General features: G+C 33.7%; 2 protein-coding genes across 3 annotated transcripts in view; one reads left to right on the plus strand and one right to left on the minus strand.

The window, feature by feature from the left end:
* Positions 1-179: 179 nt before the first annotated feature.
* On the plus strand, positions 180-14,385 carry LOC144849918 (cell adhesion molecule CEACAM1-like). The gene is made up of 10 exons (XM_078707042.1): positions 180-276; positions 7,552-7,617; positions 7,913-8,268; positions 8,678-9,001; positions 9,452-9,745; positions 10,699-10,746; positions 11,126-11,191; positions 12,339-12,366; positions 12,558-12,678; positions 13,877-14,385. The coding sequence occupies exons 4-10, from the start codon at positions 8,707-8,709 to the stop codon at positions 13,988-13,990; spliced, it is 966 nt and encodes a 321-aa protein (XP_078563168.1). The 5' UTR covers positions 180-276; positions 7,552-7,617; positions 7,913-8,268; positions 8,678-8,706; the 3' UTR covers positions 13,991-14,385.
* The window catches only part of LOC144849911 (uncharacterized), a 76,053-nt gene continuing 55,789 nt past the window's right edge, over positions 1,319-21,582 (minus strand). Inside the window, exons 1-8 of one of the 2 annotated variants that reach the window (XM_078707033.1) lie at positions 6,884-6,967; positions 6,317-6,375; positions 5,738-6,088; positions 4,512-4,760; positions 3,805-4,062; positions 3,287-3,429; positions 2,996-3,040; positions 1,319-2,407 (exon numbers count right to left, since the gene is read on the minus strand). In XM_078707033.1, the coding sequence (XP_078563159.1) occupies positions 2,282-2,407; positions 2,996-3,040; positions 3,287-3,429; positions 3,805-4,062; positions 4,512-4,760; positions 5,738-6,088; positions 6,317-6,368 (1,224 nt within the window). In that variant the 5' untranslated portion in view covers positions 6,369-6,375; positions 6,884-6,967 and the 3' untranslated portion in view covers positions 1,319-2,281. Of the gene's footprint in view, positions 2,408-2,995; positions 3,041-3,286; positions 3,430-3,804; positions 4,063-4,511; positions 4,761-5,737; positions 6,089-6,316; positions 6,376-6,883; positions 6,968-21,582 lie in introns of those variants that run through there. The other variant, XM_078707029.1, reaches the window with a different exon arrangement.

A 21,582-nucleotide genomic window follows, 5' to 3' on the forward strand; every position in this document is an offset into this window, starting at 1 on the left:
TTACTAGTCGATCGGCGCATTTTAATAATGTTATTTTAACTATCGAGAGTATGGCAAGTTTAAGGTGTATTATTTTTAATAATTATGATGATTTTGACATCGAGTGTCGTCGTGTGCCATGTGAGGGCGGAACTCCAATATTTCATTCGTACAATTTTCCAAAACAGCGACTTGGGAGTGGCTGTCTTCTGAAATACGGCGGCCGTTGCTTTTAAATCGGTTATGAAATTTGAAATCAGTAGGCCTATTGCTCATCTTATAAAGTAAAGAAAAAAGGTGAGTATTGTATGCATAATTATTTGGTTTTTAGTTACCCAGCGGCACGCATCTTAAAAATAAAAACAAATGGTATGTTAATTTATCCGCTACGATGATTCGTCTCCTGTGTGAAATCGAAACATAATGATATGCATGTTTTTTTTAAACCCCAAATGATAATGAATGTATGAATAGAAACGGCTAGGATTTAGTGTGTTTGACAGAATATGGCGAGTTCCGTACGCTTGTTATTTTTTTTTTTTTTTTTGCGTGCAAGATTTCATTATCTTGAGATCATATTCCAAACATTATGCAATTGAAATTGTATAAAATACAAATTATATCATCTGTCCAATCATTAATGATGATTTGTCGACATGGAAGAGTAATTTTGAGGTTAATATTTTGTTTTTGTAATAGAGTTTGGTTTTGGTTTTTCTTTATCTTCCTTTTCTTTCTTACAAATTAAAATATGAATTTATAAAACATTTAAATTTCTACATGAACTGGTTTTCAATAAATACATTTATAATAAATAAAATATTGTACAAAAATGTGTCACTCGCTGAACGCCATCATTATTAGGGAGGTAATGACTAATGATAGTGTTTTCTATCTTTCTAATACTGTACATTTAATTTTGAAACAGCGCCACCAAATTATACCAAATTATTTTGTTGTATAATTGCAGCAGGCAGACAATGTTCAGTTCATCCCTACCAGGAAGTACAACATACTGTAATAAAAAGAAACAGGGGAAACAATATTGATACCATCTAAGAATGATTGTTACCGGTAGTTCAATAGAAACCAAACAATAGGATAAACCTAGGAACCTTTCGTTTTGATTTTTTATATTTTTTTAGAAATATTTCAGTCCTAGTGTTATTATAAAGTCTATTTATTCTATAATTATTCGGTTTACATGATTATTATTATTTTATTTATGTCAATAAGAATGCAAGATACAGGAAAGTTTATGCAGTTTCAGATTAAAAACAAAAGTGAACAAGAAATATTTCTTACAAAAAAATTTATGATTATTAAAAAGATGTCCTTTAATCGCAAAAATACATACACATCACAGATAGTTCTTTAATTATGAATCACATGCCCATTTTTTCACTAGTTAATTGTATACACAGCATTTGAAAGAAGACATGTGTACCTTTCCAACAATGTATTATTTGCCAACAAATATTAATCTACTAATTCAAAAAATGGTCAATTTTGAACTTCAATGTGCCTCAACCTGTACTGTAGGCATGCAACTGAATACCCTCTAGAGACAACGTGACTTCACGGCAGTCTGTTGATTCGCGTCAACCAATCGAAGGGCGAGAATCCAAAATCGTTCAACCGTGAGCCCTCATAGACTCTCTTTTCCCAGACGTTTTTTGGGTCCAGCAGCTGGGACCTATAAATTATAGTCGAATTTACTAATTCGCAAAACTGTCAGCCTTAGATACTAAAGCTACCGCTATGAAACAGCTTATTAATGAATATGTCCTCCTTGGACATAGCTGGCTAGAGCCGCGGCGCGAAAAAAGTGTAAACGTATAGGCTATACAATAAAATTGTGTCATAAAACTCCAGTTTATCTTCATTTTGCTGTCGAAAGTTCGGTGACTTTATTCATGACATCACTTTAAACACTTCGGTGTCAATCAAGGACTTGCGAAAGTTGGAAAACCTCTCGAAAAAATCCGTAAAAGCTGATGTTAACTACTGCGTCCTTAGTTAATTGCAAAACAATTATAGGTGTTTTAATGTAATATACAATAACATTAAAAAAAGATCTTTGAAAAAAAGAGATTTAAAATCGGAAAATGTTACAAATTACATTTGCATTAAAATTGAGTTAGTATGAATAGAATTTGACCAAAACGAATTTCTGAAACGACATCGCACAGTCATGGCATGTATTTGATCCATTTCATCTTTAGCATCCTTAAATTGTTATTGTGTAAATGAACAAGCATTCTGTATTCGGCTGTATTATTTAATTTGTCTGTTGTAATATTCACTTCCTTCTCTTACCACCAGCCTTAACATTAACATAAGCTGGTTCCTCTGCCTTGTGTTGTAGTTCTTGGTAGGTTTTATTGTCCCCATCAGTATTATCATTAGGCCTATATTCCATGTATGGCTGTAAAGGAAAAGATAATAATATAATATTAATCAACAAAAGTAAAATGTATGAAAGAATTACAATGATGTGATATCATCAGTGGAGATACATATAGAATAAGCACTGAAAAAATAACAATGTTGTGGGTATCAGTGGCTGGATCTCAATGGAGATACATATAGAATAAGCACTGAAAACATAGCAATGCTGTAAATTGTTTTAAATAAAATAAGCAAAAAGCTAAATCAACACGATAAAGTAAAACAACCAGAAAGAAGTTGGTAACACTAACTCTGTATACCTAAGGCCAATTTGTAATATCTTTTTTAGTATATTAAATTGGTTATTTTTTTTCCTTTATGATTTACCAGTTTGTTAACTTCCAAATTTCAATTTTCTGGCCTAGGCGCTCGAATGATACATCTCTGAATTGACCTATAATCATTTTGCTCTGTCAAACCTGTCTATCTTTTAACGTTGCGCGAACTATTTATTATACTGTACTGATAATAGGGATAATTAGCCTGTACTCATTTGCTCTGTCAAACCTGTTTATCTTTTATCGTTGCGCCAACTATTTATTTGCCATAAATAGACCATGCTTACCTCATGATTTAGCTTGTCCTTGTTTGTCTTGCCTTTTGATGCTCTCTGTCATAAACAAATTTATCGATTTTTTAAAATTAGTGATTCATTCTCGTAAGAAGTTTCATTATTAGCGAAAGTTGTTTTTAAGTTTTGTTTTGTTCTTCTTGGTTGACACGTGTGCCATCGAGGTGTCGTTTTTCCAATAAAGATGATTAGAATAATAAATTTAGACATGTGATTTAAATTTAAATGAGGAATTAATTAAAGTATTTTTATTTGATTTAGAATTTGATTTGATATCTAACTAACCTGCGTAGTCTTTTTGTAAATGACAATGCCAATACTTAAGCCAAAGATACCAACGGTCAGGCCAACAAAGAACATCCCTATGATTATACCTGTGCTGTTGTTGCATACTTCTGGTATCTCCATGGAGGAACTCCATAGTATATCTAACAGGAAATACAGGAAACATAATATATAAATACTGTACGTTGTGAAAGGCTATTGTGAACGTTATAAATTACGTCTCAAAGACGTTAAATTGAACATTAATGTGGACGTTAAAAGTCCACATTTCTGTGTTCCTGCTGCAACGTTACGGTATTACAAACAAGGCCAACAGCCATAAGTCGCGTGCTAAAACGCATAGTGATACCAGACCGACCGACCGACATAGTGAACTATAGAATATATGTTTCATAACAAACAAAAATTGTAGTTAACTAAAGGGAACACATGGCCCTATCTGCAAAGGGAAACACTTGATTTTTGTGTAGATATTATTACCATACAATGAACGTGACTCGATAAAATGAAAATCTTACCGGAGACGTCTACGGTTGCATAATCAGTTGTAGATCCAATGCTATTGCTAATATTCACTGTGATATTATATTCTGTCGATTCTGGTGCGATGAATGTTAATGTAGGTTTATCATCATCGTAATCAATATTAAGATCATTAATAGTCCATTTATAAGTGATGTCAGTAGGATTATACGATAACTTGATGATGTCTATTGTAACAGTTTCACCAGTAACAGCACGTTTATAATAATTTAGTGAACAAAATCTGGGTTTATCTGAAGAACCAAAAGATGTTATTTGTAAGCATGCGAGTAGAGAGTATAGGAAAAAAATAAATGTCATGTCATCCATAAAAGCAGTCAAATGATAAAACATCAGGATAAACATTAATTTGATGATAAACATCACAATTAATCATTAAAAAGAATTAGTTCTCATTGGGTTTTTTAATTTAGGCTATTTAAACTGCAGAGTCGAATTTTCTAAATCTTTATTTGTTCATTTTATTTGGGGGAACTATACGGTACATTTAAAAATCATATATAAATCATTTTTTTTATTATCTAAAATTATTTATATAGGCCTAATGGTACAAACTAAATAAATGTTATAAATGTATTGTTGTTACTTTATTGTTTGTTGGTGGTGAAATAAATAGATAACATAAAAATAGCAAATGAGACTAACTTGGGAAGAGACTGAGCATTCTCATGTTTATACTTACAGTAATTTAGTTCTATGACGTCACTTTCCTTTTGTCCAACACTATTACTAGCAATACATTTATAGTTTCCACTGTCATCTGTTGTTACTTGAATTCTTGAGTATTTTACCATTGTTGAAGTATCCTTTTCTATGATGACCCCATTATGGTAGAGTTCCAATTGAGGAACCGGGTTACCATTTCCAGAACACGTCAAATCAAAATATCTATCAGTAGATGAACTGATATCAATTATGACGTCATCGATATCTGTAAGATGTATTATAAGACATTTCCAGTTGCATGTGAACATAGTTTGTAGAACTTATCGCACTCTTTCATGGATTAAATACAAATCATTTAGTATTGATTGATGGATATTGAGGCATAAAGATAGTAACATATTATTTGTTTTTACTGTAATTATCAACGCGTTATTTGTTCGATGTTATTGTTTTTATGTTATTATTGTTATATTTTTATTTAATATAAAATACTGATGTATATGTATCTTGGATCAAAAAGCATGGACGCACGTAGACATTTTTCAGATATTAGGAAAAAAAATATTATAATATTTTTGAACGTACGTTCTGCTTTGAGAGTCAATCCGCTCTTTGCTTGATTTATGCGCTGAGGACTTTCCAATATTTTACAGTTTAGAAATGTGTTTTTTAAACTTGAATATACGCCTATGTATAGGCCTATTTTTATACTGTTTTATATTATTATTATTTTTTATTTAATCATCACCTTAGAGTGACAATACGTCACCATTGACATAATAGAGATGTTGTGTTTTATTTTTAAAATTTACCGGATATGAGAGTGTTTATAATGTTACTAGTTAGTCCGATTACACGGTTTCCTGATGATGGATGGATCAATATATTGTTTCTACATATGCCAATGAAAAACAATTAACATGTGTTATATTGTGTGCATGATCAACTGCCTAAGTGGTTATGACGATGTAAAATGATAAGAGGACATCTAAGACAAATGGAAAACATGTTTATGGTGTTTAGGAATTAAGGTTTTTTTAAATTGAAATAAACGTACCACAAGTATGTGCTTCAATAAATATTAGGTTAATTACTATGGAATAACAGTGAATCTCGCAAGCTATAGTATCGGTATGTTAGGCTAACATAAATACTTTACATAAACCACAACCGTCGCTATTCATCAAGGCCAAATGTTATACCAAAGAAAAAGCATTCACAATAGCATTAATTGATACTTACATTGAACATTAAGTTTTCCAAAATGTTCACCAGTTTCGGCAAATGAATCAACAACTCTACATTGATAGTATCCATCATCAGACAACACTGTGTTTGCAATGGTGAGAGTAGCTGTTCCAGTTTGAGCAGATTGGCTGGATGCAACAACTGTATATCTACCGTTTGAATAATATATCTGAGTGTTGGAAAGTTGGTTTAACTCATGTCCTGTTGATGTGCTATTGTACCATTGAACACCGAGAAGTGTTCTTGCATCAATGAATGTATAATTACAGATGATAAGAGCATCTTCAGCTAATGTAACATCAGCATCTTGTACATTCACTATTGGAAGAGTTTGGCTATTTATAACTGAAAACAAGAATTATTTAAAATTTTAACCGAATTTGTCACATCAGTTCCCATTTTGATTCATCACAATGACGTAAGCACAACGCAATTGAGAATAATCCATCGCTATAGTCATTGGTTAAATCGCTTGCGTTGCACGTCCTTGCGTTACGTCCTAGTACCAAGAATTAAGAATTGGTGTTGCAGCCTATATATCTATATTTCTATCAATATAAATGTTATACTTACCATCACATATCTGAAACATTAGGATAATTAACACCCATTTATATATCGTCATTTTAAATCTGTGCAATAAAAAGTGAAGTAACATGCTTTAGTTAATTAGAATTAAATAAACGTGGTGACATTTGGGGGATGGTATGTTTACATTGTACATGTTATTATAGGCCTAATGGTAAACCGTTTCTAAAGAGACGATACCACTTCATGTTGGATTATCTTCTTTAAAGTCAGCATGAGTAGCCAGCTCGTATAGCAAATCTATTCTCGCTAGAAAAAAATGGCTTATTGGTGGTCGTAAATAATTATATATACAATAACTAAATAAGAAAGAATGTTCTTTGCTATTGGTAATGATCGTAATAGTGTACCTATGCAAGTAGTAGTAAATGTGTGCATTTTAAGTAGAACATTCCTTAATAATCGAGTTTTGAAAGTAAGTAGGACTCATATTGCATTAAGTAAAGCTGAAGTATCAAAACCTACTATACACTCCTTTATTACATTGGCTATATTATATATATTATTATTATGTAATACTTATGTTTAATATTACGAAATGAAGCCACTTACTTTGTTAAGTGTCGGGAAAATATCACGTAGTGAACTCCAGTTCCAGTACATTACTTTGTGTGTGTGTATGTTAAAATGAACGCAGAGGGCGACAAGATTCGTGGACGAGAGTTGCCAACAGAAACTGAATCCATGTTAATTCTAGCGATAGGTCGAATCATGGTTGTAATTATTAGTTTTACTTCTGAAATGATTAAGCCCACTTTCAAAATACATAAAGTAAACACACTTAACATCATTATACTTTTTTTTCTGAGTGACTTATGCTTCAAAATAATACGGTACAATACACTAATTCTATTGCAGCATATTTTAGCCGATTATCCCGGTATTGATCTAAACTTGTTCAGTTTCATAGCGAATTCCTTGATATAGTACACGGTGTGTCTTTCACATGTGAGCGTGACGTCTGTATCGTAGACCCTTCCACTATACAGGCATTAATGTGATATCCTGGGTGGTGGTTGTCAAAGTGATGAATAATGAGATTTAAGCCACTGAGGAGCATAATCACTTTCAAGGGTTTTGTTGGTTGGTGTTTAAGGAGAAACAATAAAAATATAATCCTGCCTCCTTGCATCCAGCGTCATGTTTTAAAGAAGTAAACTTGTATTTCCTCTATTTGTGATTTGTTTTCATGTAACTAGTAAATATACTTGTTATTTTAGGTTGATTCAAGATGCCCTGCACACAACATATCATGTTCATCGCTTTGGTTGCTACTGCTGTGCATGGTAAATTTGGGGTGTTTTTGATTTTCAACATTTTATAGATATCAATTGCAATTGTTCTGGTCCTAGTGAAATAGCTCCCACCCAATTACGAAATTCTGTAAAAAAACAAAGAAACATGAAATATACGATAGCCTTTGATGTAACTATATATAATTGTATCTATGTGTTCTGATATTGTGGTTTGAAAAATAATCAGTGGATTCTACATAATGGGAAGTGACGAATTTAGGGAAAAGGGTCCCACCCCATCTGTTAACTTACTCTCTTACCATGACCACTTGTTTCTATTTTTCAGTTACAAACAGTCAAATAAATACTCTTCCAAAAGTCAGTGTACAGAATAGCAATGTAACATTAGGTGAAGATGCTAATATCAAGTGTTACTACACACTCAGTGATACAACAAGAACACTTTATAGTGTTCAATGGTTGAATAGCACTTCAGCAGGAGATGAGTTGAATACGTTAATACGTTGATATCTAATCCAAGTAGTAGATATCAAGTTGATATCACAATAGAAACTCCTCAAACTGGTGTGGCAACTCTCACCATTATAAACATAGACCTACCTGATGACGGGTATTATCAGTGTAGAATTGTGGATTCATCTGGCGAAACTGGTGAAGATTATGGAAAACTTGATGTCAATCGTAAGTATTTACAATACAGTACTTTATAAGAAAGTAGTTATTACTTTAAATATCTCGAAAGCTTTATCTGACAGATAGGTTTTCCGAAAGATTTGAGGTGAAGAAAAATGCCTAAAATTCTATCTGATGAGTCAGATGAGTAATACATACATACATATACTTATAGGGCTGTGTTTCAAATAAATAACTCGGTTTTTAGTTTGGTTTTCAAAATCTTCAAAAATGTTTACCGTTAATTCGAATTATTTGAAATTCGGATATAACAAAATTACAAGGATTTTATTTTTTATGTATTTATATAACTTATATTTCCATTTAGCGTACAACTTTTGTTTATTTGATGTACATATTCAACGTCTGACTTTACATAATCATAAAAGTAAACATTCAAGGCGTTTTTATGTTTTAGTTAATGCACAACCTACATCGGTGACGGTCATGGTTCCTGATACAATAAAGGTTGCTGAAGATGCAGCGATTTCGTGTATTTATACACTTGTTACAGCAGATTCATTGTTACAACTGGTTTGGACAAAAGCTGACCAAGATGGTCAACAAGTAGGGGACACTCTAGTGGCTACAGGACAGACAACCAATGGTCGTTATAGGTTATCTAATGATAACGATCTTATAATTACCAATGTTGAAGTAAATGATACAAGCAACTACCTGTGTAAAATTACTACGACTAAAGGGAATTTCGCTATTGACTATGCCTCACTTACGGTACAATGTGAGTAGTTACCAGGAAGTTATAAATAAGTTTATATCAGAAATATTTATAGAAAATCCTAACAATTTTAAATTCTATCGGATCGTCTATATAGGATTCATGGAATCCAATCATTATTAACAATTTATCTAAATTGATTTATCATGTTTATAATTTCAGATTTACTCTACTTTCAGATTATTACATTTTTTTTGTTGACCATTAGGCCTATTGCTTAATTTTATAACATTGTTAAAGAACAAGTTATTAAAAAACCATAGACAGTTTAGGGCTATACCTGTAGTCAGGTAAAGCGCGCCTGAATGAATGAATGCCTCTAAAGAAAAACATTGACTGGCTTGCTAAATTTTAGTAATCATCTCACTCGTGGATGAAACAAATGTAGGCCTACAGTAAGAAAATTAATATTAAATCATGCTATACATGTGTTCTGTGCTCTGTGCATTGCAGATCTAAACAACCCTGTTTTGGAGCCTCAAGAACTGTCTGTGATGGTAAATGAAACAGCAATGTTTACGTGTTCTTTCCTTGATGGTGTACCAACCCCCATTACCGTCACATGGTGTAAAGGTGACGTCATACTTAATACGGCTGATACAGACAAATATTCATATTCTGATTCAGCATTAATTATTAATAAAGTAAATGTATCAGATGAAGGAGATTACCAGTGTAGAGCAGAGAATGCTGCTTATAGTGGAATGCAAGGAAAACTTAGCAACACTGCTTCACTCAAACTAGACTGTAAGTACACACACATTCCATTATCTTTAACATCAAACGTACTACTGCTGCTGCTGCTGCTGCTGCTGCTGCTGCTGCTGCTACTACTGCTACTGGTGCTGCTGCTGCTACTACTACTACTGCTACTGCTGCTGCTGCTACTACTACTACTACTACTGCTAATGCTGCTGCTGCTGCTACTACTACTACTACTGCTGCTGCTGCTGCTGTGCTGCTACTGCTGCTGCTGCTACTACTACTACTGCTACTGCTGCTGCTACTACTGCTACTGCTGCTGCTGCTACTACTACTACTGCTACTGCTGCTGCTGCTGCTACTACTGCTACTGCTGCTGCTGCTGCTGCTACTACTACTACTGCTGCTGCTGCTGCTGTGCTGCTACTGCTGCTGCTACTGCTACTGCTGCTACTGCTGTGCTGCTACTGCTGTGCTGCTACTGCTGTGCTGCTACTGCTGTGCTGCTACTGCTGTGCTGCTACTGCTACTGCTGCTACTACTGCTACTTCTGTGCTGCTACTGCTACTACTACTGCAACTGCTACTACTGCTACTGCTGCTGCTGCTACTACTGCTACTGCTACTGCTGCTGCTACTAATACTACTACTTCATATTTCATATGGGCTTTATGTAGGTAGACTTTTTATAAGTCGTAATTCCATTAGATTAGAGTACTAGGAATCATCTTAAAATTATAATTATAGAATGATAATTGACAAAATTAATTTATATAGTTATGAATACCTAATCAAAGGTCTTCAATCTACCCTTTTCCCAACACAACACAATTTCGTCAAATAGTCTGTAGTTCGGTGATTTTACTTTAACATTGTCATTGTTAACATCATTTAAAACACAGACTGTAAAATATTCTAAAAACAACTGTTAGGCCTATCATCACCACATTGATATTGTTTTTTCCGTTTGATTATTACCGTATTAACTTTATATTACAGCTGGTGATGTTTATAATCCCAATGAAGGGCTAAGTGATGGTCTTATAGGTGAGTCTTTTTCAGAAAATATAAAGGGGTTGAAAACTAATTTATGATAAAACGTTTCCCAACTACTCAGCAGAGCATCTTATAAAACAACTAGTTTGGTAATACTGGTTATTGAGAGTAAACATTGAACACCGAGTTCTTAAGAATGTATCTTAAGAATTGATGAATTTTATACATAAGACAGTGGTGTAAAATATTAAAGATACAATGCATAGAGTATGGTCGGTTGTGTCATCACATTGTTTGCCTTTCCATAAAGTATATATGTTATTTTAAGTAATGTCTTAATATGTCTTGTGTTATAATTTGTTGAGAGAGTTAATTTTATACACATAATTTCGTGTTGTTTTTACTTAATAATGTATATTATTTGTTACAGTTGGAATAGTACTAGCATTGATGGTGTTGATAGGGCTTGCTGTATATTGTGGCTTTATCTCTGGTAGTAAGTTAATAGATATAACTTAAACAATTGGAAAAATGAATAGTTGACTTTTAAACAGGTTTTATGTATACCAATAAAGTACTACTAATCGAAGAAACAATAATATAAATATGATAATAATCAATTATTCACTTATTACATACTGCGAAAATGTTATGTTCAATTAACGCATTAAAGCATAATATTAACACTTCCCTTTCTACAAAATCGTACCGGTAATTATAACAAATAATACGTCCTCTAACAAGAGTTATATCAGTAGTAAAACAATTTTAATTTAACAAAAATACATTACTAAACAACAAAAACATTATTAATAAACAAATATTTGATATATATATAGTTTTTATATTTAAAAAATATCATGTTTGTGAATAAATTCAAGTTATGGATAAGAATGTGTTATGAATATTAATACTAAAACATTACTAAATTGAATAATGCTTTATCTTGAAAATGATGATGACGTTTTCTATTAAGGTTTAAAAATCAAAATGAAGAATACCGTAGAATTCTTCTATTGTAGCGTTTAGACCTGTGTTACAGGATATCTTTTTTTGGTAGGCTAAAACATTCCCTTTAACAATATTCTGGCAATTTTATCTACATATGAGGTAATAACTGTAATTGAATATTTACCCAAATCAAAACTACCCTTTTTGATATTTTCTTTAGAATAACTTATAACTCATAGAATATAATATATAAGAAAAAGTAATTCAGTTTAAATGTATCAAAGTCAAAAATCAATTATAAATCGGCTTTCCAAAAAAAAATGATAGATGTTGTTTTGGGTGTGAACCTACCCATGGAATGACCTACCCTAGTAGTAGTAAAGTAGTGCCGAAATGTAGTGGGTTTAATCTTTGCTTTCGTAAAATGTATTCTAAATAATCATGAGTGGGCTGCTTATACATCAGTACCATTAAACTATGTAGGACACCCCTATTCAGTGTACACCCTTAACTGAGGAGAGGCGTTCCCGTGAAACGAATAAAAGGAAATTATAATTAATGAATTACTGAATATAAGAAAACAATCTCTCTATTCCATAGAAAATAAAAGCAGAGTGTCAAACATATAGTTTTTCCTTTCGCCAACATTGACATTGTTCTAATCTTACTATTTTTGCTGTATCTTCTTACAGGAAGAAAATATTGTTTTAGTGTGAAGGAGTAAGTATTATGTTATTATAAAAAAAACATCACAGGTAACAAAATGTAAATACTGTATTCTTAATTATTATGCACTCATTCTAAAGCTTACTAGTAATTGCACATACATTATTATCACATTCGCCGCTTTCGTTGGTAACTATATTTACACAACATAATTCCATTTCATTTAATTTCATTTATTTCGTCAGGACCTCCACTGGAAATGTAATAACCACAAAAGACACCTCTGAATATATAGGTTTAACTGGTGGTGATGGTACGACATACGCCCAAAAGCCGAAACCAAGTGATTCAAAGAAATCTGGTGCTGTAAGTAAGACGTGTCATTTTAACAAATTCAACGATTTTTTCAATAACGCCGCCCGCGATTTTTTTTTTCGTACATAAGTTGGGGACCCCCTTATGAAACGTCACAAAATAAACATGAATAATTCATCTGTTAAATTTTCTTGTTCCGTGTGCACCCAAGCATAATAGCAACAAGAAGTGATTACACAAGTGCGGTACGATTCTAGGCCTATCTCCGCTGTTGTTGCGGCGTGCGATTTCATAGAAGAATAGCGGCGTTTTGTGTGGATTGTCGAAATAATCAGTCTTTAGTTTATGATAGTGTTTTTAATAGAATTTATTACTAAAGAATTACGTGTTAAAATTATAGTTTCTATTAATACTATTAGGCCTATAATTATTAGTCTCTAAAGCCCATGTCTATTTTAGTAGTAGCTGTGTGGGTGTGTGTGACGTCAAGTCAAGTCAAATAAACATTTATTTCTTTCATATTCATATTTGAGTAAAACATTATAATTTCTGATATTTTATATATAAATATTTTTTTTTTTAGAGATATAATACAGTAAATCATAATGTATAAAAAAAAAGATGATTCAGTTATATAAAAAATGAAAGAGTGTGTGTTAGGTATGACACAATCCGAGTAATAAGTCAGCAAAATTAAACAATAAACATTACACAACAAAAATACATTTTTTATTCTCGTGGGTCTAATCTTTGAGTACATGCATATTGTTTGATAATAAATAAAATAGCAGAATTTAAAAAATACAGTACACAAATTATACACATTCTATATTCTTGTGGGTCTAAGCTTTCTTTGGGCTATGTCCAATGAATTACTACTTAGTTTAATGTCTTGCCTAGCTGTCGATAATAGCCTCGACTCGACACATTTTGCATAGTGGTGTGTGTGAAGAAGAGTGCGCGAAGGCAATCGCGTGAATTGACTTAGAATACTAGGCCTACTGTAGAAAGTATCGTATCGCAGTTGTGTAATCACTTCTTGTTGCTATACGCTTGGGTGCACACGGAACAACAAATTTAACTGATGAATTATTCATGTTTATTTTGTGACGTTTCATGAGTGGTCCCCAACTTATGTACGGAAAAAAAAATCGCGGGCCCCATCAAACATTGGACCTAAACAATACTGAAAATATTTATAATTAGGATCATAATCATATTTAAACTGTACTATTTGTTTTTGATGTAGAACGTAGAGCAACTGGCATATGCTGAGCTGGATCTTAACAATCCTGGTAAACGGGATGAAATTATTCGCACAAAACCAGAGACACAGTATTCAAGCGTCCAGAGTGACATTTGATTCTAGGGTACGTAGAATATTTAGCAGACCCCAGAAAGATCACAAGGATTTATCATGCTGAATGAGGGCTCCCTTCTCTAGATTGGAATTTAGTATTTCTATTTTTAGATTGGATTTCAATTTCATTAAGTCGGTTTTGAAATTAAATCTTAAATAAAATTAAAGTAAATTTCAACACATGACATGTTATGAGTTTACAAAATGGAAAGGAAGTCATAATTATTGTCATAGAGTTGTCACAAAGTATAATGTTTTGATGTACAAATGATCATAATTAGTAAAGTAAAGTCAAATATAAATATACGGTCATTAACAATAATGATAATGTAACATTAATGATAGCGTAATTTTGGTAGGTTAGTTTTCGGTATTTCGATTAAACTTGTACATATTCAAATTTTTACACTATGGTATAATAAATGATATTATAGTTAATACATTTGGTAGATATTTTCAACAAAATAATATATTGTAGAGAAATTAAAAATTATACAATACGAATTAATCAATAAAATGTTCTTTGGCTTTGTTTTTGTTTTTTGTTTTATCTAGTGCATGCTTCTAATTTCTTTAAAGCCCACACAAGACATAAATGCTGCTATCTTCATGATCTGACAGGTAAGTATAATGACACATTAGAAGAATATTAAGCTTCAATTTTTAACTCATCAGTATTTTGTTACATTGAATTCAGACTCTAGTAAGGTTAGGCCCTACTAATAATGTTCAGTGTTTACTTGTATTTAAACCAAACTTTAATCAATGTAAACTAATTTTACTAACTTAAACCTAGAGTTTGGTTTTCTTGTCGTGATCTGATTGTATTTTAACTAACCTCTCAAATCCAAACCATGTGTTATTTTTACTTGAATAAATAGATTGACAATCGTTACAATGTCTACCGCGTTGCTGTGTACATTAAATCAATATTGAAATATGATAAATCATGTTGCGGTACCCATCCCAAAGTAGCAGCAACAAATAATGATACATAAAAGGTAAAAGTGAGTCCCGTATTCATTCTAAACGTAGGGGAATGAGCTGTTAGGAGCTCATTGTACTAAGCCTCGGCATTATGTGGTAGGGTAGCCAATTCCTTTCCACGCCGCCTTTTTTCTCCCTAGGTAGTATTTTCAACCAGGTACTCATTTACAGCTGACTGGACTGGGAGTTGTCGGGAATTGAACCCGGGTCTTTCTGTATGACAGCCAAGTGTCCTAACCACTCGGCTATCCAACTCAAATGATACATACTTACTGCAAAAAGGCCTATTTTACTGCAGTAAACATAACTACCTCCAAATGTTTAGATTATGTTTTCTTGCTAATTCAATATTATTGTCATGTGAATATCAATCAAAACTTTCAATATATCTGTATAATGGCACGAGGTAGTTTCCCGAATTAAATCAAAACGGTACTGGGTGGTCTACGTTCGTTCCTGTTCCCATTATAGCCAGTTGTTCTTTATATTTAAGCCTACCGGTAAAAAAAAAACTATAGGCATATTATTAATTGAGTTGATTTACTTTTTATTAAGACATCAATCATTCACAATACAGTATATATAGGCAGACTAGACTGACAAGTTTAATGCTGAAAACCCCCTAACTCTTAACAAATTCAGTAAACAAGCGTAGCTGTATCTTTTTTACTAGAAAGTTAGGGTTATTTTCAACAGACTAATCACAATTTGTGCACACAATACAATCTCTATCAGGAGGCCTGCTTTATTTTCGTAACAACACAAGAGCCTGGGGGAAATGTTTTTTACTACAAAATAAAAACAATAGAAACAGAAATTTGGCTTACTATATTTAAAAAAAAATAAATGCTGATGTATATTTTATTTACGGCAAATTTTGTCCTAATTTTGTAGCGCTAAAATCTAGGCCTATACAGTGGAAATAATGATGAAACACGTGGGTAAGAGCACACGAATATGCAACTAGAAACAACCTGAGTGACGCACTTCCGTTGTAACGATAATCGCACGCTATGGGTCTGAACACCTCATTTTTTCTCTGCGGTTTGTATGGTGTCACGAAACCTAAGATCACGAAAGCTAAGACCCCCTAAGACCTCGATCACGAAACCTATAGACCGGCAGCCAAGCGCGTTTCGATCAAGTGAACAATGTACCAATATCTGAGTAGAGGAATATTTATTACGTAACACAATATATCAATATATGGACGTCTGCCGGGGTCCCCCTGCTGGGTGTGCCCCCTGGAGCACCAAATAAGGGGTAAAAAAATGGGCTAGATCATGTTTTGGAGATACCACATAAAAGCAACTTAGAATTGACAAACATACTCTACTAAGTATAAAAAGTGCATTGCCAGACAAATTATCCACTGTATTAGCCCCGCCAGACACGCCCAAAAGGGTCACTAAATTTGGGCTAGATCATGTTTTGGAGATACCAAATAAAATCAACTTAGAATTAACAAACATACTCTACTAAGTATAAAAAGTACACTGCAGACAAATTATCCGCCGTATATGCCCCGCCAGACACCCCCGAAAGTTTCCCCCTGTTAACACTGTGATATAATTGGGCAAAAATAAATATAGAAAGTACCACATGAAACCAAGTTTAAATGACTAGGTACATTTAACAGAGTACAGAATGACCCCTGCCAGACAAATTATCCACTGTATTAGCCCCGCCAGACACACCCAAAGTGGTCCTAACTTTGGGCTAGATCAGGTAACGGAGATACCAACAAACAAACACACTCTATTCTAAACACACTAGTATTTAGCCAAATTATTTGCATGATCTGCACAAGGCCTTCATAACACCCCCCACCCCCTCCCTACATTCATAACAAAGGGGTCCCCAGATTTGGGCTAGATCAAACATTGGATACAACATACAATCATCTTAAAATTAACAAACAAAGTATAACAAGTATTTTGCCCGACATTAACAAAGTATAAAAAGTATTTTGCCCGACACATACCCACTGTATGACCTGTCATAGGCCTATACAGTATTCACAAAATGTTTTCCCCTTGAACATTGTGATAAATTGGGCTAAAATACAGTACATGAACCATGTTTAAAATGAAATGATTACGGTAGGTACCTACATTCACAAAGCAAGCAATAACGCAATGACTCTGTCAAATGTTAATATGCGTAAGGCCGGCCAGCGGCAGATCGTAGGATAAAATACATAATAAATCAAAATACATTCATTCAAAATTGGACTGGATTAAAAGTTTCTTTCATTATAAATAAAAGTAAATTATTTTAGAAATGGAGGGCCATAGATTTTACATGAGTGAGTAAAGTCGCTATTAAAATGTCTTCATGATTATTGATATTAATGTCAATTCTCTGTTTCACTTTCTGAATCATCTGAATCATCACTCCAAGCAATTTCGAAAGATGAATCGTCATCATCATCGTCATACTTAGCAGCAACATCTGGCTGGACACTCTGGATATTCACTGTAACATCTTCCTCTTCGTGAAAAAGAGAATCTGGCATTGCATGTCCCAAATACCAGTCAGGAATATAGCATCCGTTGCTTTCCTTCCATCCGAGAGGATGTCCTGGATGTGCAGAGTCGGCATTTCCCCACAGAATGCTGATAAAAATATGTGCCTTTGCAATTTGTTAGAAGTGCTCAGTCCACTTTCTTCACGTTGGACATTGGGTTCTCCTAAAACAAATTAAGATAATATAGATGATTAGTTATCAATGTGTTAAATTCATTTTAAATCTTGTTCATCACTGGTAATAATATTTTTAATTAATGCTACTTTGTGTTAATCATCCACAGACAAGAACACTTATAATGAAATACAGTATTGTAGTTTAGGTTGCTGTTATGGATTCATTATTTTCCTTTTTATGAAATGTGATGATAGTACCTGATCCATTCTCCCCCTCATCTGACACAGATTTATGAACCTGGCATCATTGACATCTTTGACATCACCCTTTGAGCCATACATGGAACAGACAAACTCTTCTGCTATTCTCTGGTCTGGTTCATCGTCAGAAGCCAGTCTACTGAAGAATTCAATCAATGTTCCTTCTGTGGTTAACAGACCACCAAAACACGGTACACAACACATGCACTATCGAGGCATTTTCGGAGTACCGCATTACCAAATGTTCATTTTATTTTAAGGTTTATATAAGGTTTTCGATCAAAGTTTATTATTAGTTCGTCGAAAAAGATCCGTACAGTATTTAGGAAGGATTTATTTAAATTTACATTATGTAATATTTGTTATTAAGTGTGATGGAAACAGTTTATCTAGCCTATTAAACAGTGTGTAAGCATCTATTTTTTTCAAATTTTTTCGGAGCCTCGGAGCCTCCCAAACCCTCCCCCACTCGGTGCTACGCACCTCGTTTGCCACTTTCGTGGCCAACACCGCCCGCCCTCCCCCCCCCCCCCCCCCATAGATCAGCCACTGACAGTATCAATTAACACAGTGTATAATGTCCCTATCAAACCTTAATATAAAAGTATAGTATAATCCTATCCTTTTTTTCAGTTATCATATACAGTATTTAAAATTAATTACGCTCTCTCGGGATCAATGACAACCACAGTGAAGTGCCAGTACCGATATAAGCCTATATCGGATCATTTTACCCCAGGCTTTACTCACCTAAACTATACTGTGAGGTTGGTAGAGGTAGACGAAACACAAACTCAGCTCAGGTTCTACAGTTAGTATAGTGTTTAGTTTGATTACAAATACTTACGTATTGTCATCAAGATACCCCTACTTCTTTGATCTTGACGCCGCATTTTTATTGTTGAATAGTATCTTAAATAAGTCAGTGTCCACAGGGTCGACTTTTTGGGGGTGTCTGGTGGGACATATACGGCGGATAATTTGTCTGGCAATGCACTTTTTATACTTAGTAGAGTATGTTTGTTAATTCTAAGTCGATTTTATTTGGTATCTCCAAAACATGATCTAGCCCAAATTTAGGACCCCTTAGGGCGTGTCTGGCGGGGCTAATACAGTGGATAATTTGTCTGGCAGGGGTCATTATGTACTCTGTTAAATGTACCTAGTCATTTAAACTTGGTTTCATGTGGTACTTTCCATATTTATTTTGGCCCAATTATATCACGGTGTTAACAGGGGGAAACTTTCGGGGGTGTCTGGCGGGACATATACGGCGGATAATTTGTCTGGCAATGTACTTTTTATACTTAGTAGAGTATGTTTGTTAATTCTAGGTTGATTTTATTTGGTATCTCCAAAACATGATCTAGCCCAAATTTAGTGACCCTTTTGGGCGTGTCTGGCGGGGCTAATACAGTGGATAATTTGTCTGGCAATGCACTTTTTATACTTAGTAGAGTATGTTTGTTAATTCTAAGTTGCTTTTATGTGGTATCTCCAAAACATGATCTAGCCCATTTTTCTGACCCTTATTTGGTGCTCCAGGGGGCACACCCAACAGGGGGACCCCGGCAGACGTTAATATATTGATATATTGTGTTACGTAATAAATATTCCTGTACTCGGATATTGGTACCTTGTTCGCTTGATCGAAATGCGCTTGGCTGCCGGTCTACTAAGACCCAATACCTAAGGGTATGTTTAGATCCATGGAGTTATGCTTTCGTATCGCAAAAGTGTTTGTTAACCAACTTTATCCTGAATATCACACCTAGAATTAGATGAAGAAGAATCAATAAATAACAATAAATTCTTTAAATAAATTGATGATTTTACATACGTTTTTCTCATGCGAATTTAGACTATGTTCAATATTTTTTGTTTCTATGGAACGCCAAAAGAGCAACATTAATAGAGGGCTAAAAACTATGTTGAATCCATCTATTTAACTCATTTTTGGTGAAAATCATGTTCAATTCAATATATTCTGTCACTGTCAATACAAATAAAATGTTACTGTTGATACTTTACACGGTTTCGTTAACTTTAAGAATAAAATCGACAAATTCATCATTCCCTTATAGGTCGCCCTTATGACTAGGCTAGGCCTAGTATAGCGTATAAGTAAAGATGCTGATTTTAAGATCGATTAATATTCTTTGAAAATAGAAAAGTATCAGCAGTAACATATTACAGCATTTTTATTGACAAATTGACAAACTATATTGAACAAATTAAACGTGCATTTTCACCAATAAATGCATTAAATGTAGACGTATTCCATTCCGAGTTTTTAGCCCTCTATTATTTGAGCGAGTCATTATGGCCGAGCGGTTAAGGCAGGGGCGCCGTTTACCGTACCTAAAGAGCCAACAACATCGGCAAGGGTTCGAGGCCGACTCGTTCCTAGTTCTGGTGGTGGAACAAGTCTTCTCGGATAAGGACTATAAACCGTAGGTCCAGTGTACACAGTTATAACCTGTGTGTACTAAAGAACCCAGTTCATTATTCGAAAAGAGTAGGGGGTTACCCCGGTGAACTGGTTCACACAATAGCCCCTGTATCAGGGGGATTACCACCTATCTGATAGGACAGTGATTAATTCACTATTGGTAATTGGTAATCCTTGGCCACATTGGCTAAAGACATAAAATAAATAAATAAATAATAAAATTATTGTTGCTCTTTTGGCGCTCCATAAAAACGAAAATATTGAAAGTTGAGTATTGTCAAGAAACACGTCTGTAAAATCACCAATTTTTATTTATAAATAATACCAAGTATTTATTTGTTACTTTTTATGTGAATCTCTTTCATAAAAGTACTTATGAGGCCTAATTATAAGGTGTGGTATTCTGAATAAAGTTAGTTGAATTAATTTGGAGTCAAATTGATGCAGGTGGGAATAGGAAACTCCCCCTGAAACCAACATAATGGAGTAAACATCAAGTAAGTAAGTAATCATGGAGTAAAACACTTTGCTCTTACGACGCAATTATAATATGACATTGCTTGCGATACGAAAGCAAACTCCATAGATCTGAACATACCCTTAGGTCTTGGTTCGTGATCGTAGGTCTTATGGGGTCTTAGGTTTCGTGACACCCTCGTTTTGTAATGTGACCTTGCTAGTAACGTTGTACGCTAAAACGGTCTAACGCCAAGGGTCTTAGCCTTAGGCGGAGTCGACTAAGTCAGGAAGTGTTTTTGCCACTTGCTGGGCAACTAGGTAAGAACTATCAATAATATTATTTTATGTTATATCAAATTTGATAATAATAACTTAATTTAAACTTATTGAAGATTAGGTTTACGCATGTTTGCATTGGCTGGATGCTTTAGATTAGTTATATTACGTTATATTTTGATTTTGTTATTATTGTAATGCCATTTACAATTGCGGTAAATGTTTATTGCTGTAAAGTAAGGTTCTGCAATCACACATTGTTCTCTCCCAAAAATTTACTTTCTTTTGCTAATACTTTTAATTTTATGAGTGTATCAGGACGATTCTGGTAAATGTGGGTCATTTACTAGATGGCAGTACACTCTTAGTATTGATTGACCTAGAGACAATTGGAGTGTGATTGTAGAATTGAGACTATTGTATTATACATTTATTTTTGATTTCCGCTTTGCGACATTTACTTTTATGCATTTAATTACCTTTTAGTTTATAATCATGTTTATTGAATAGATGC

This window comes from Antedon bifida, chromosome 8, assembly GCF_963402885.1.
Source record: "Antedon bifida chromosome 8, ecAntBifi1.1, whole genome shotgun sequence".
Classification (NCBI taxonomy): domain Eukaryota; kingdom Metazoa; phylum Echinodermata; class Crinoidea; order Comatulida; family Antedonidae; genus Antedon; species Antedon bifida.

Excerpts from the sequence above, each read along its gene's own strand:
- LOC144849918 (XM_078707042.1), top strand. The coding sequence starts at position 8,707 with ATGGTTCCTGATACAATAAAGGTTGCTGAAGATGCAGCGATTTCGTGT. Across the intron at positions 11,192-12,338 it reads TTGTGGCTTTATCTCTGGTA|GAAGAAAATATTGTTTTAGT; the intron begins GTAAGTTAATAG and ends ATCTTCTTACAG. Across the intron at positions 12,367-12,557 it reads TATTGTTTTAGTGTGAAGGA|GACCTCCACTGGAAATGTAA; the intron begins GTAAGTATTATG and ends TTATTTCGTCAG.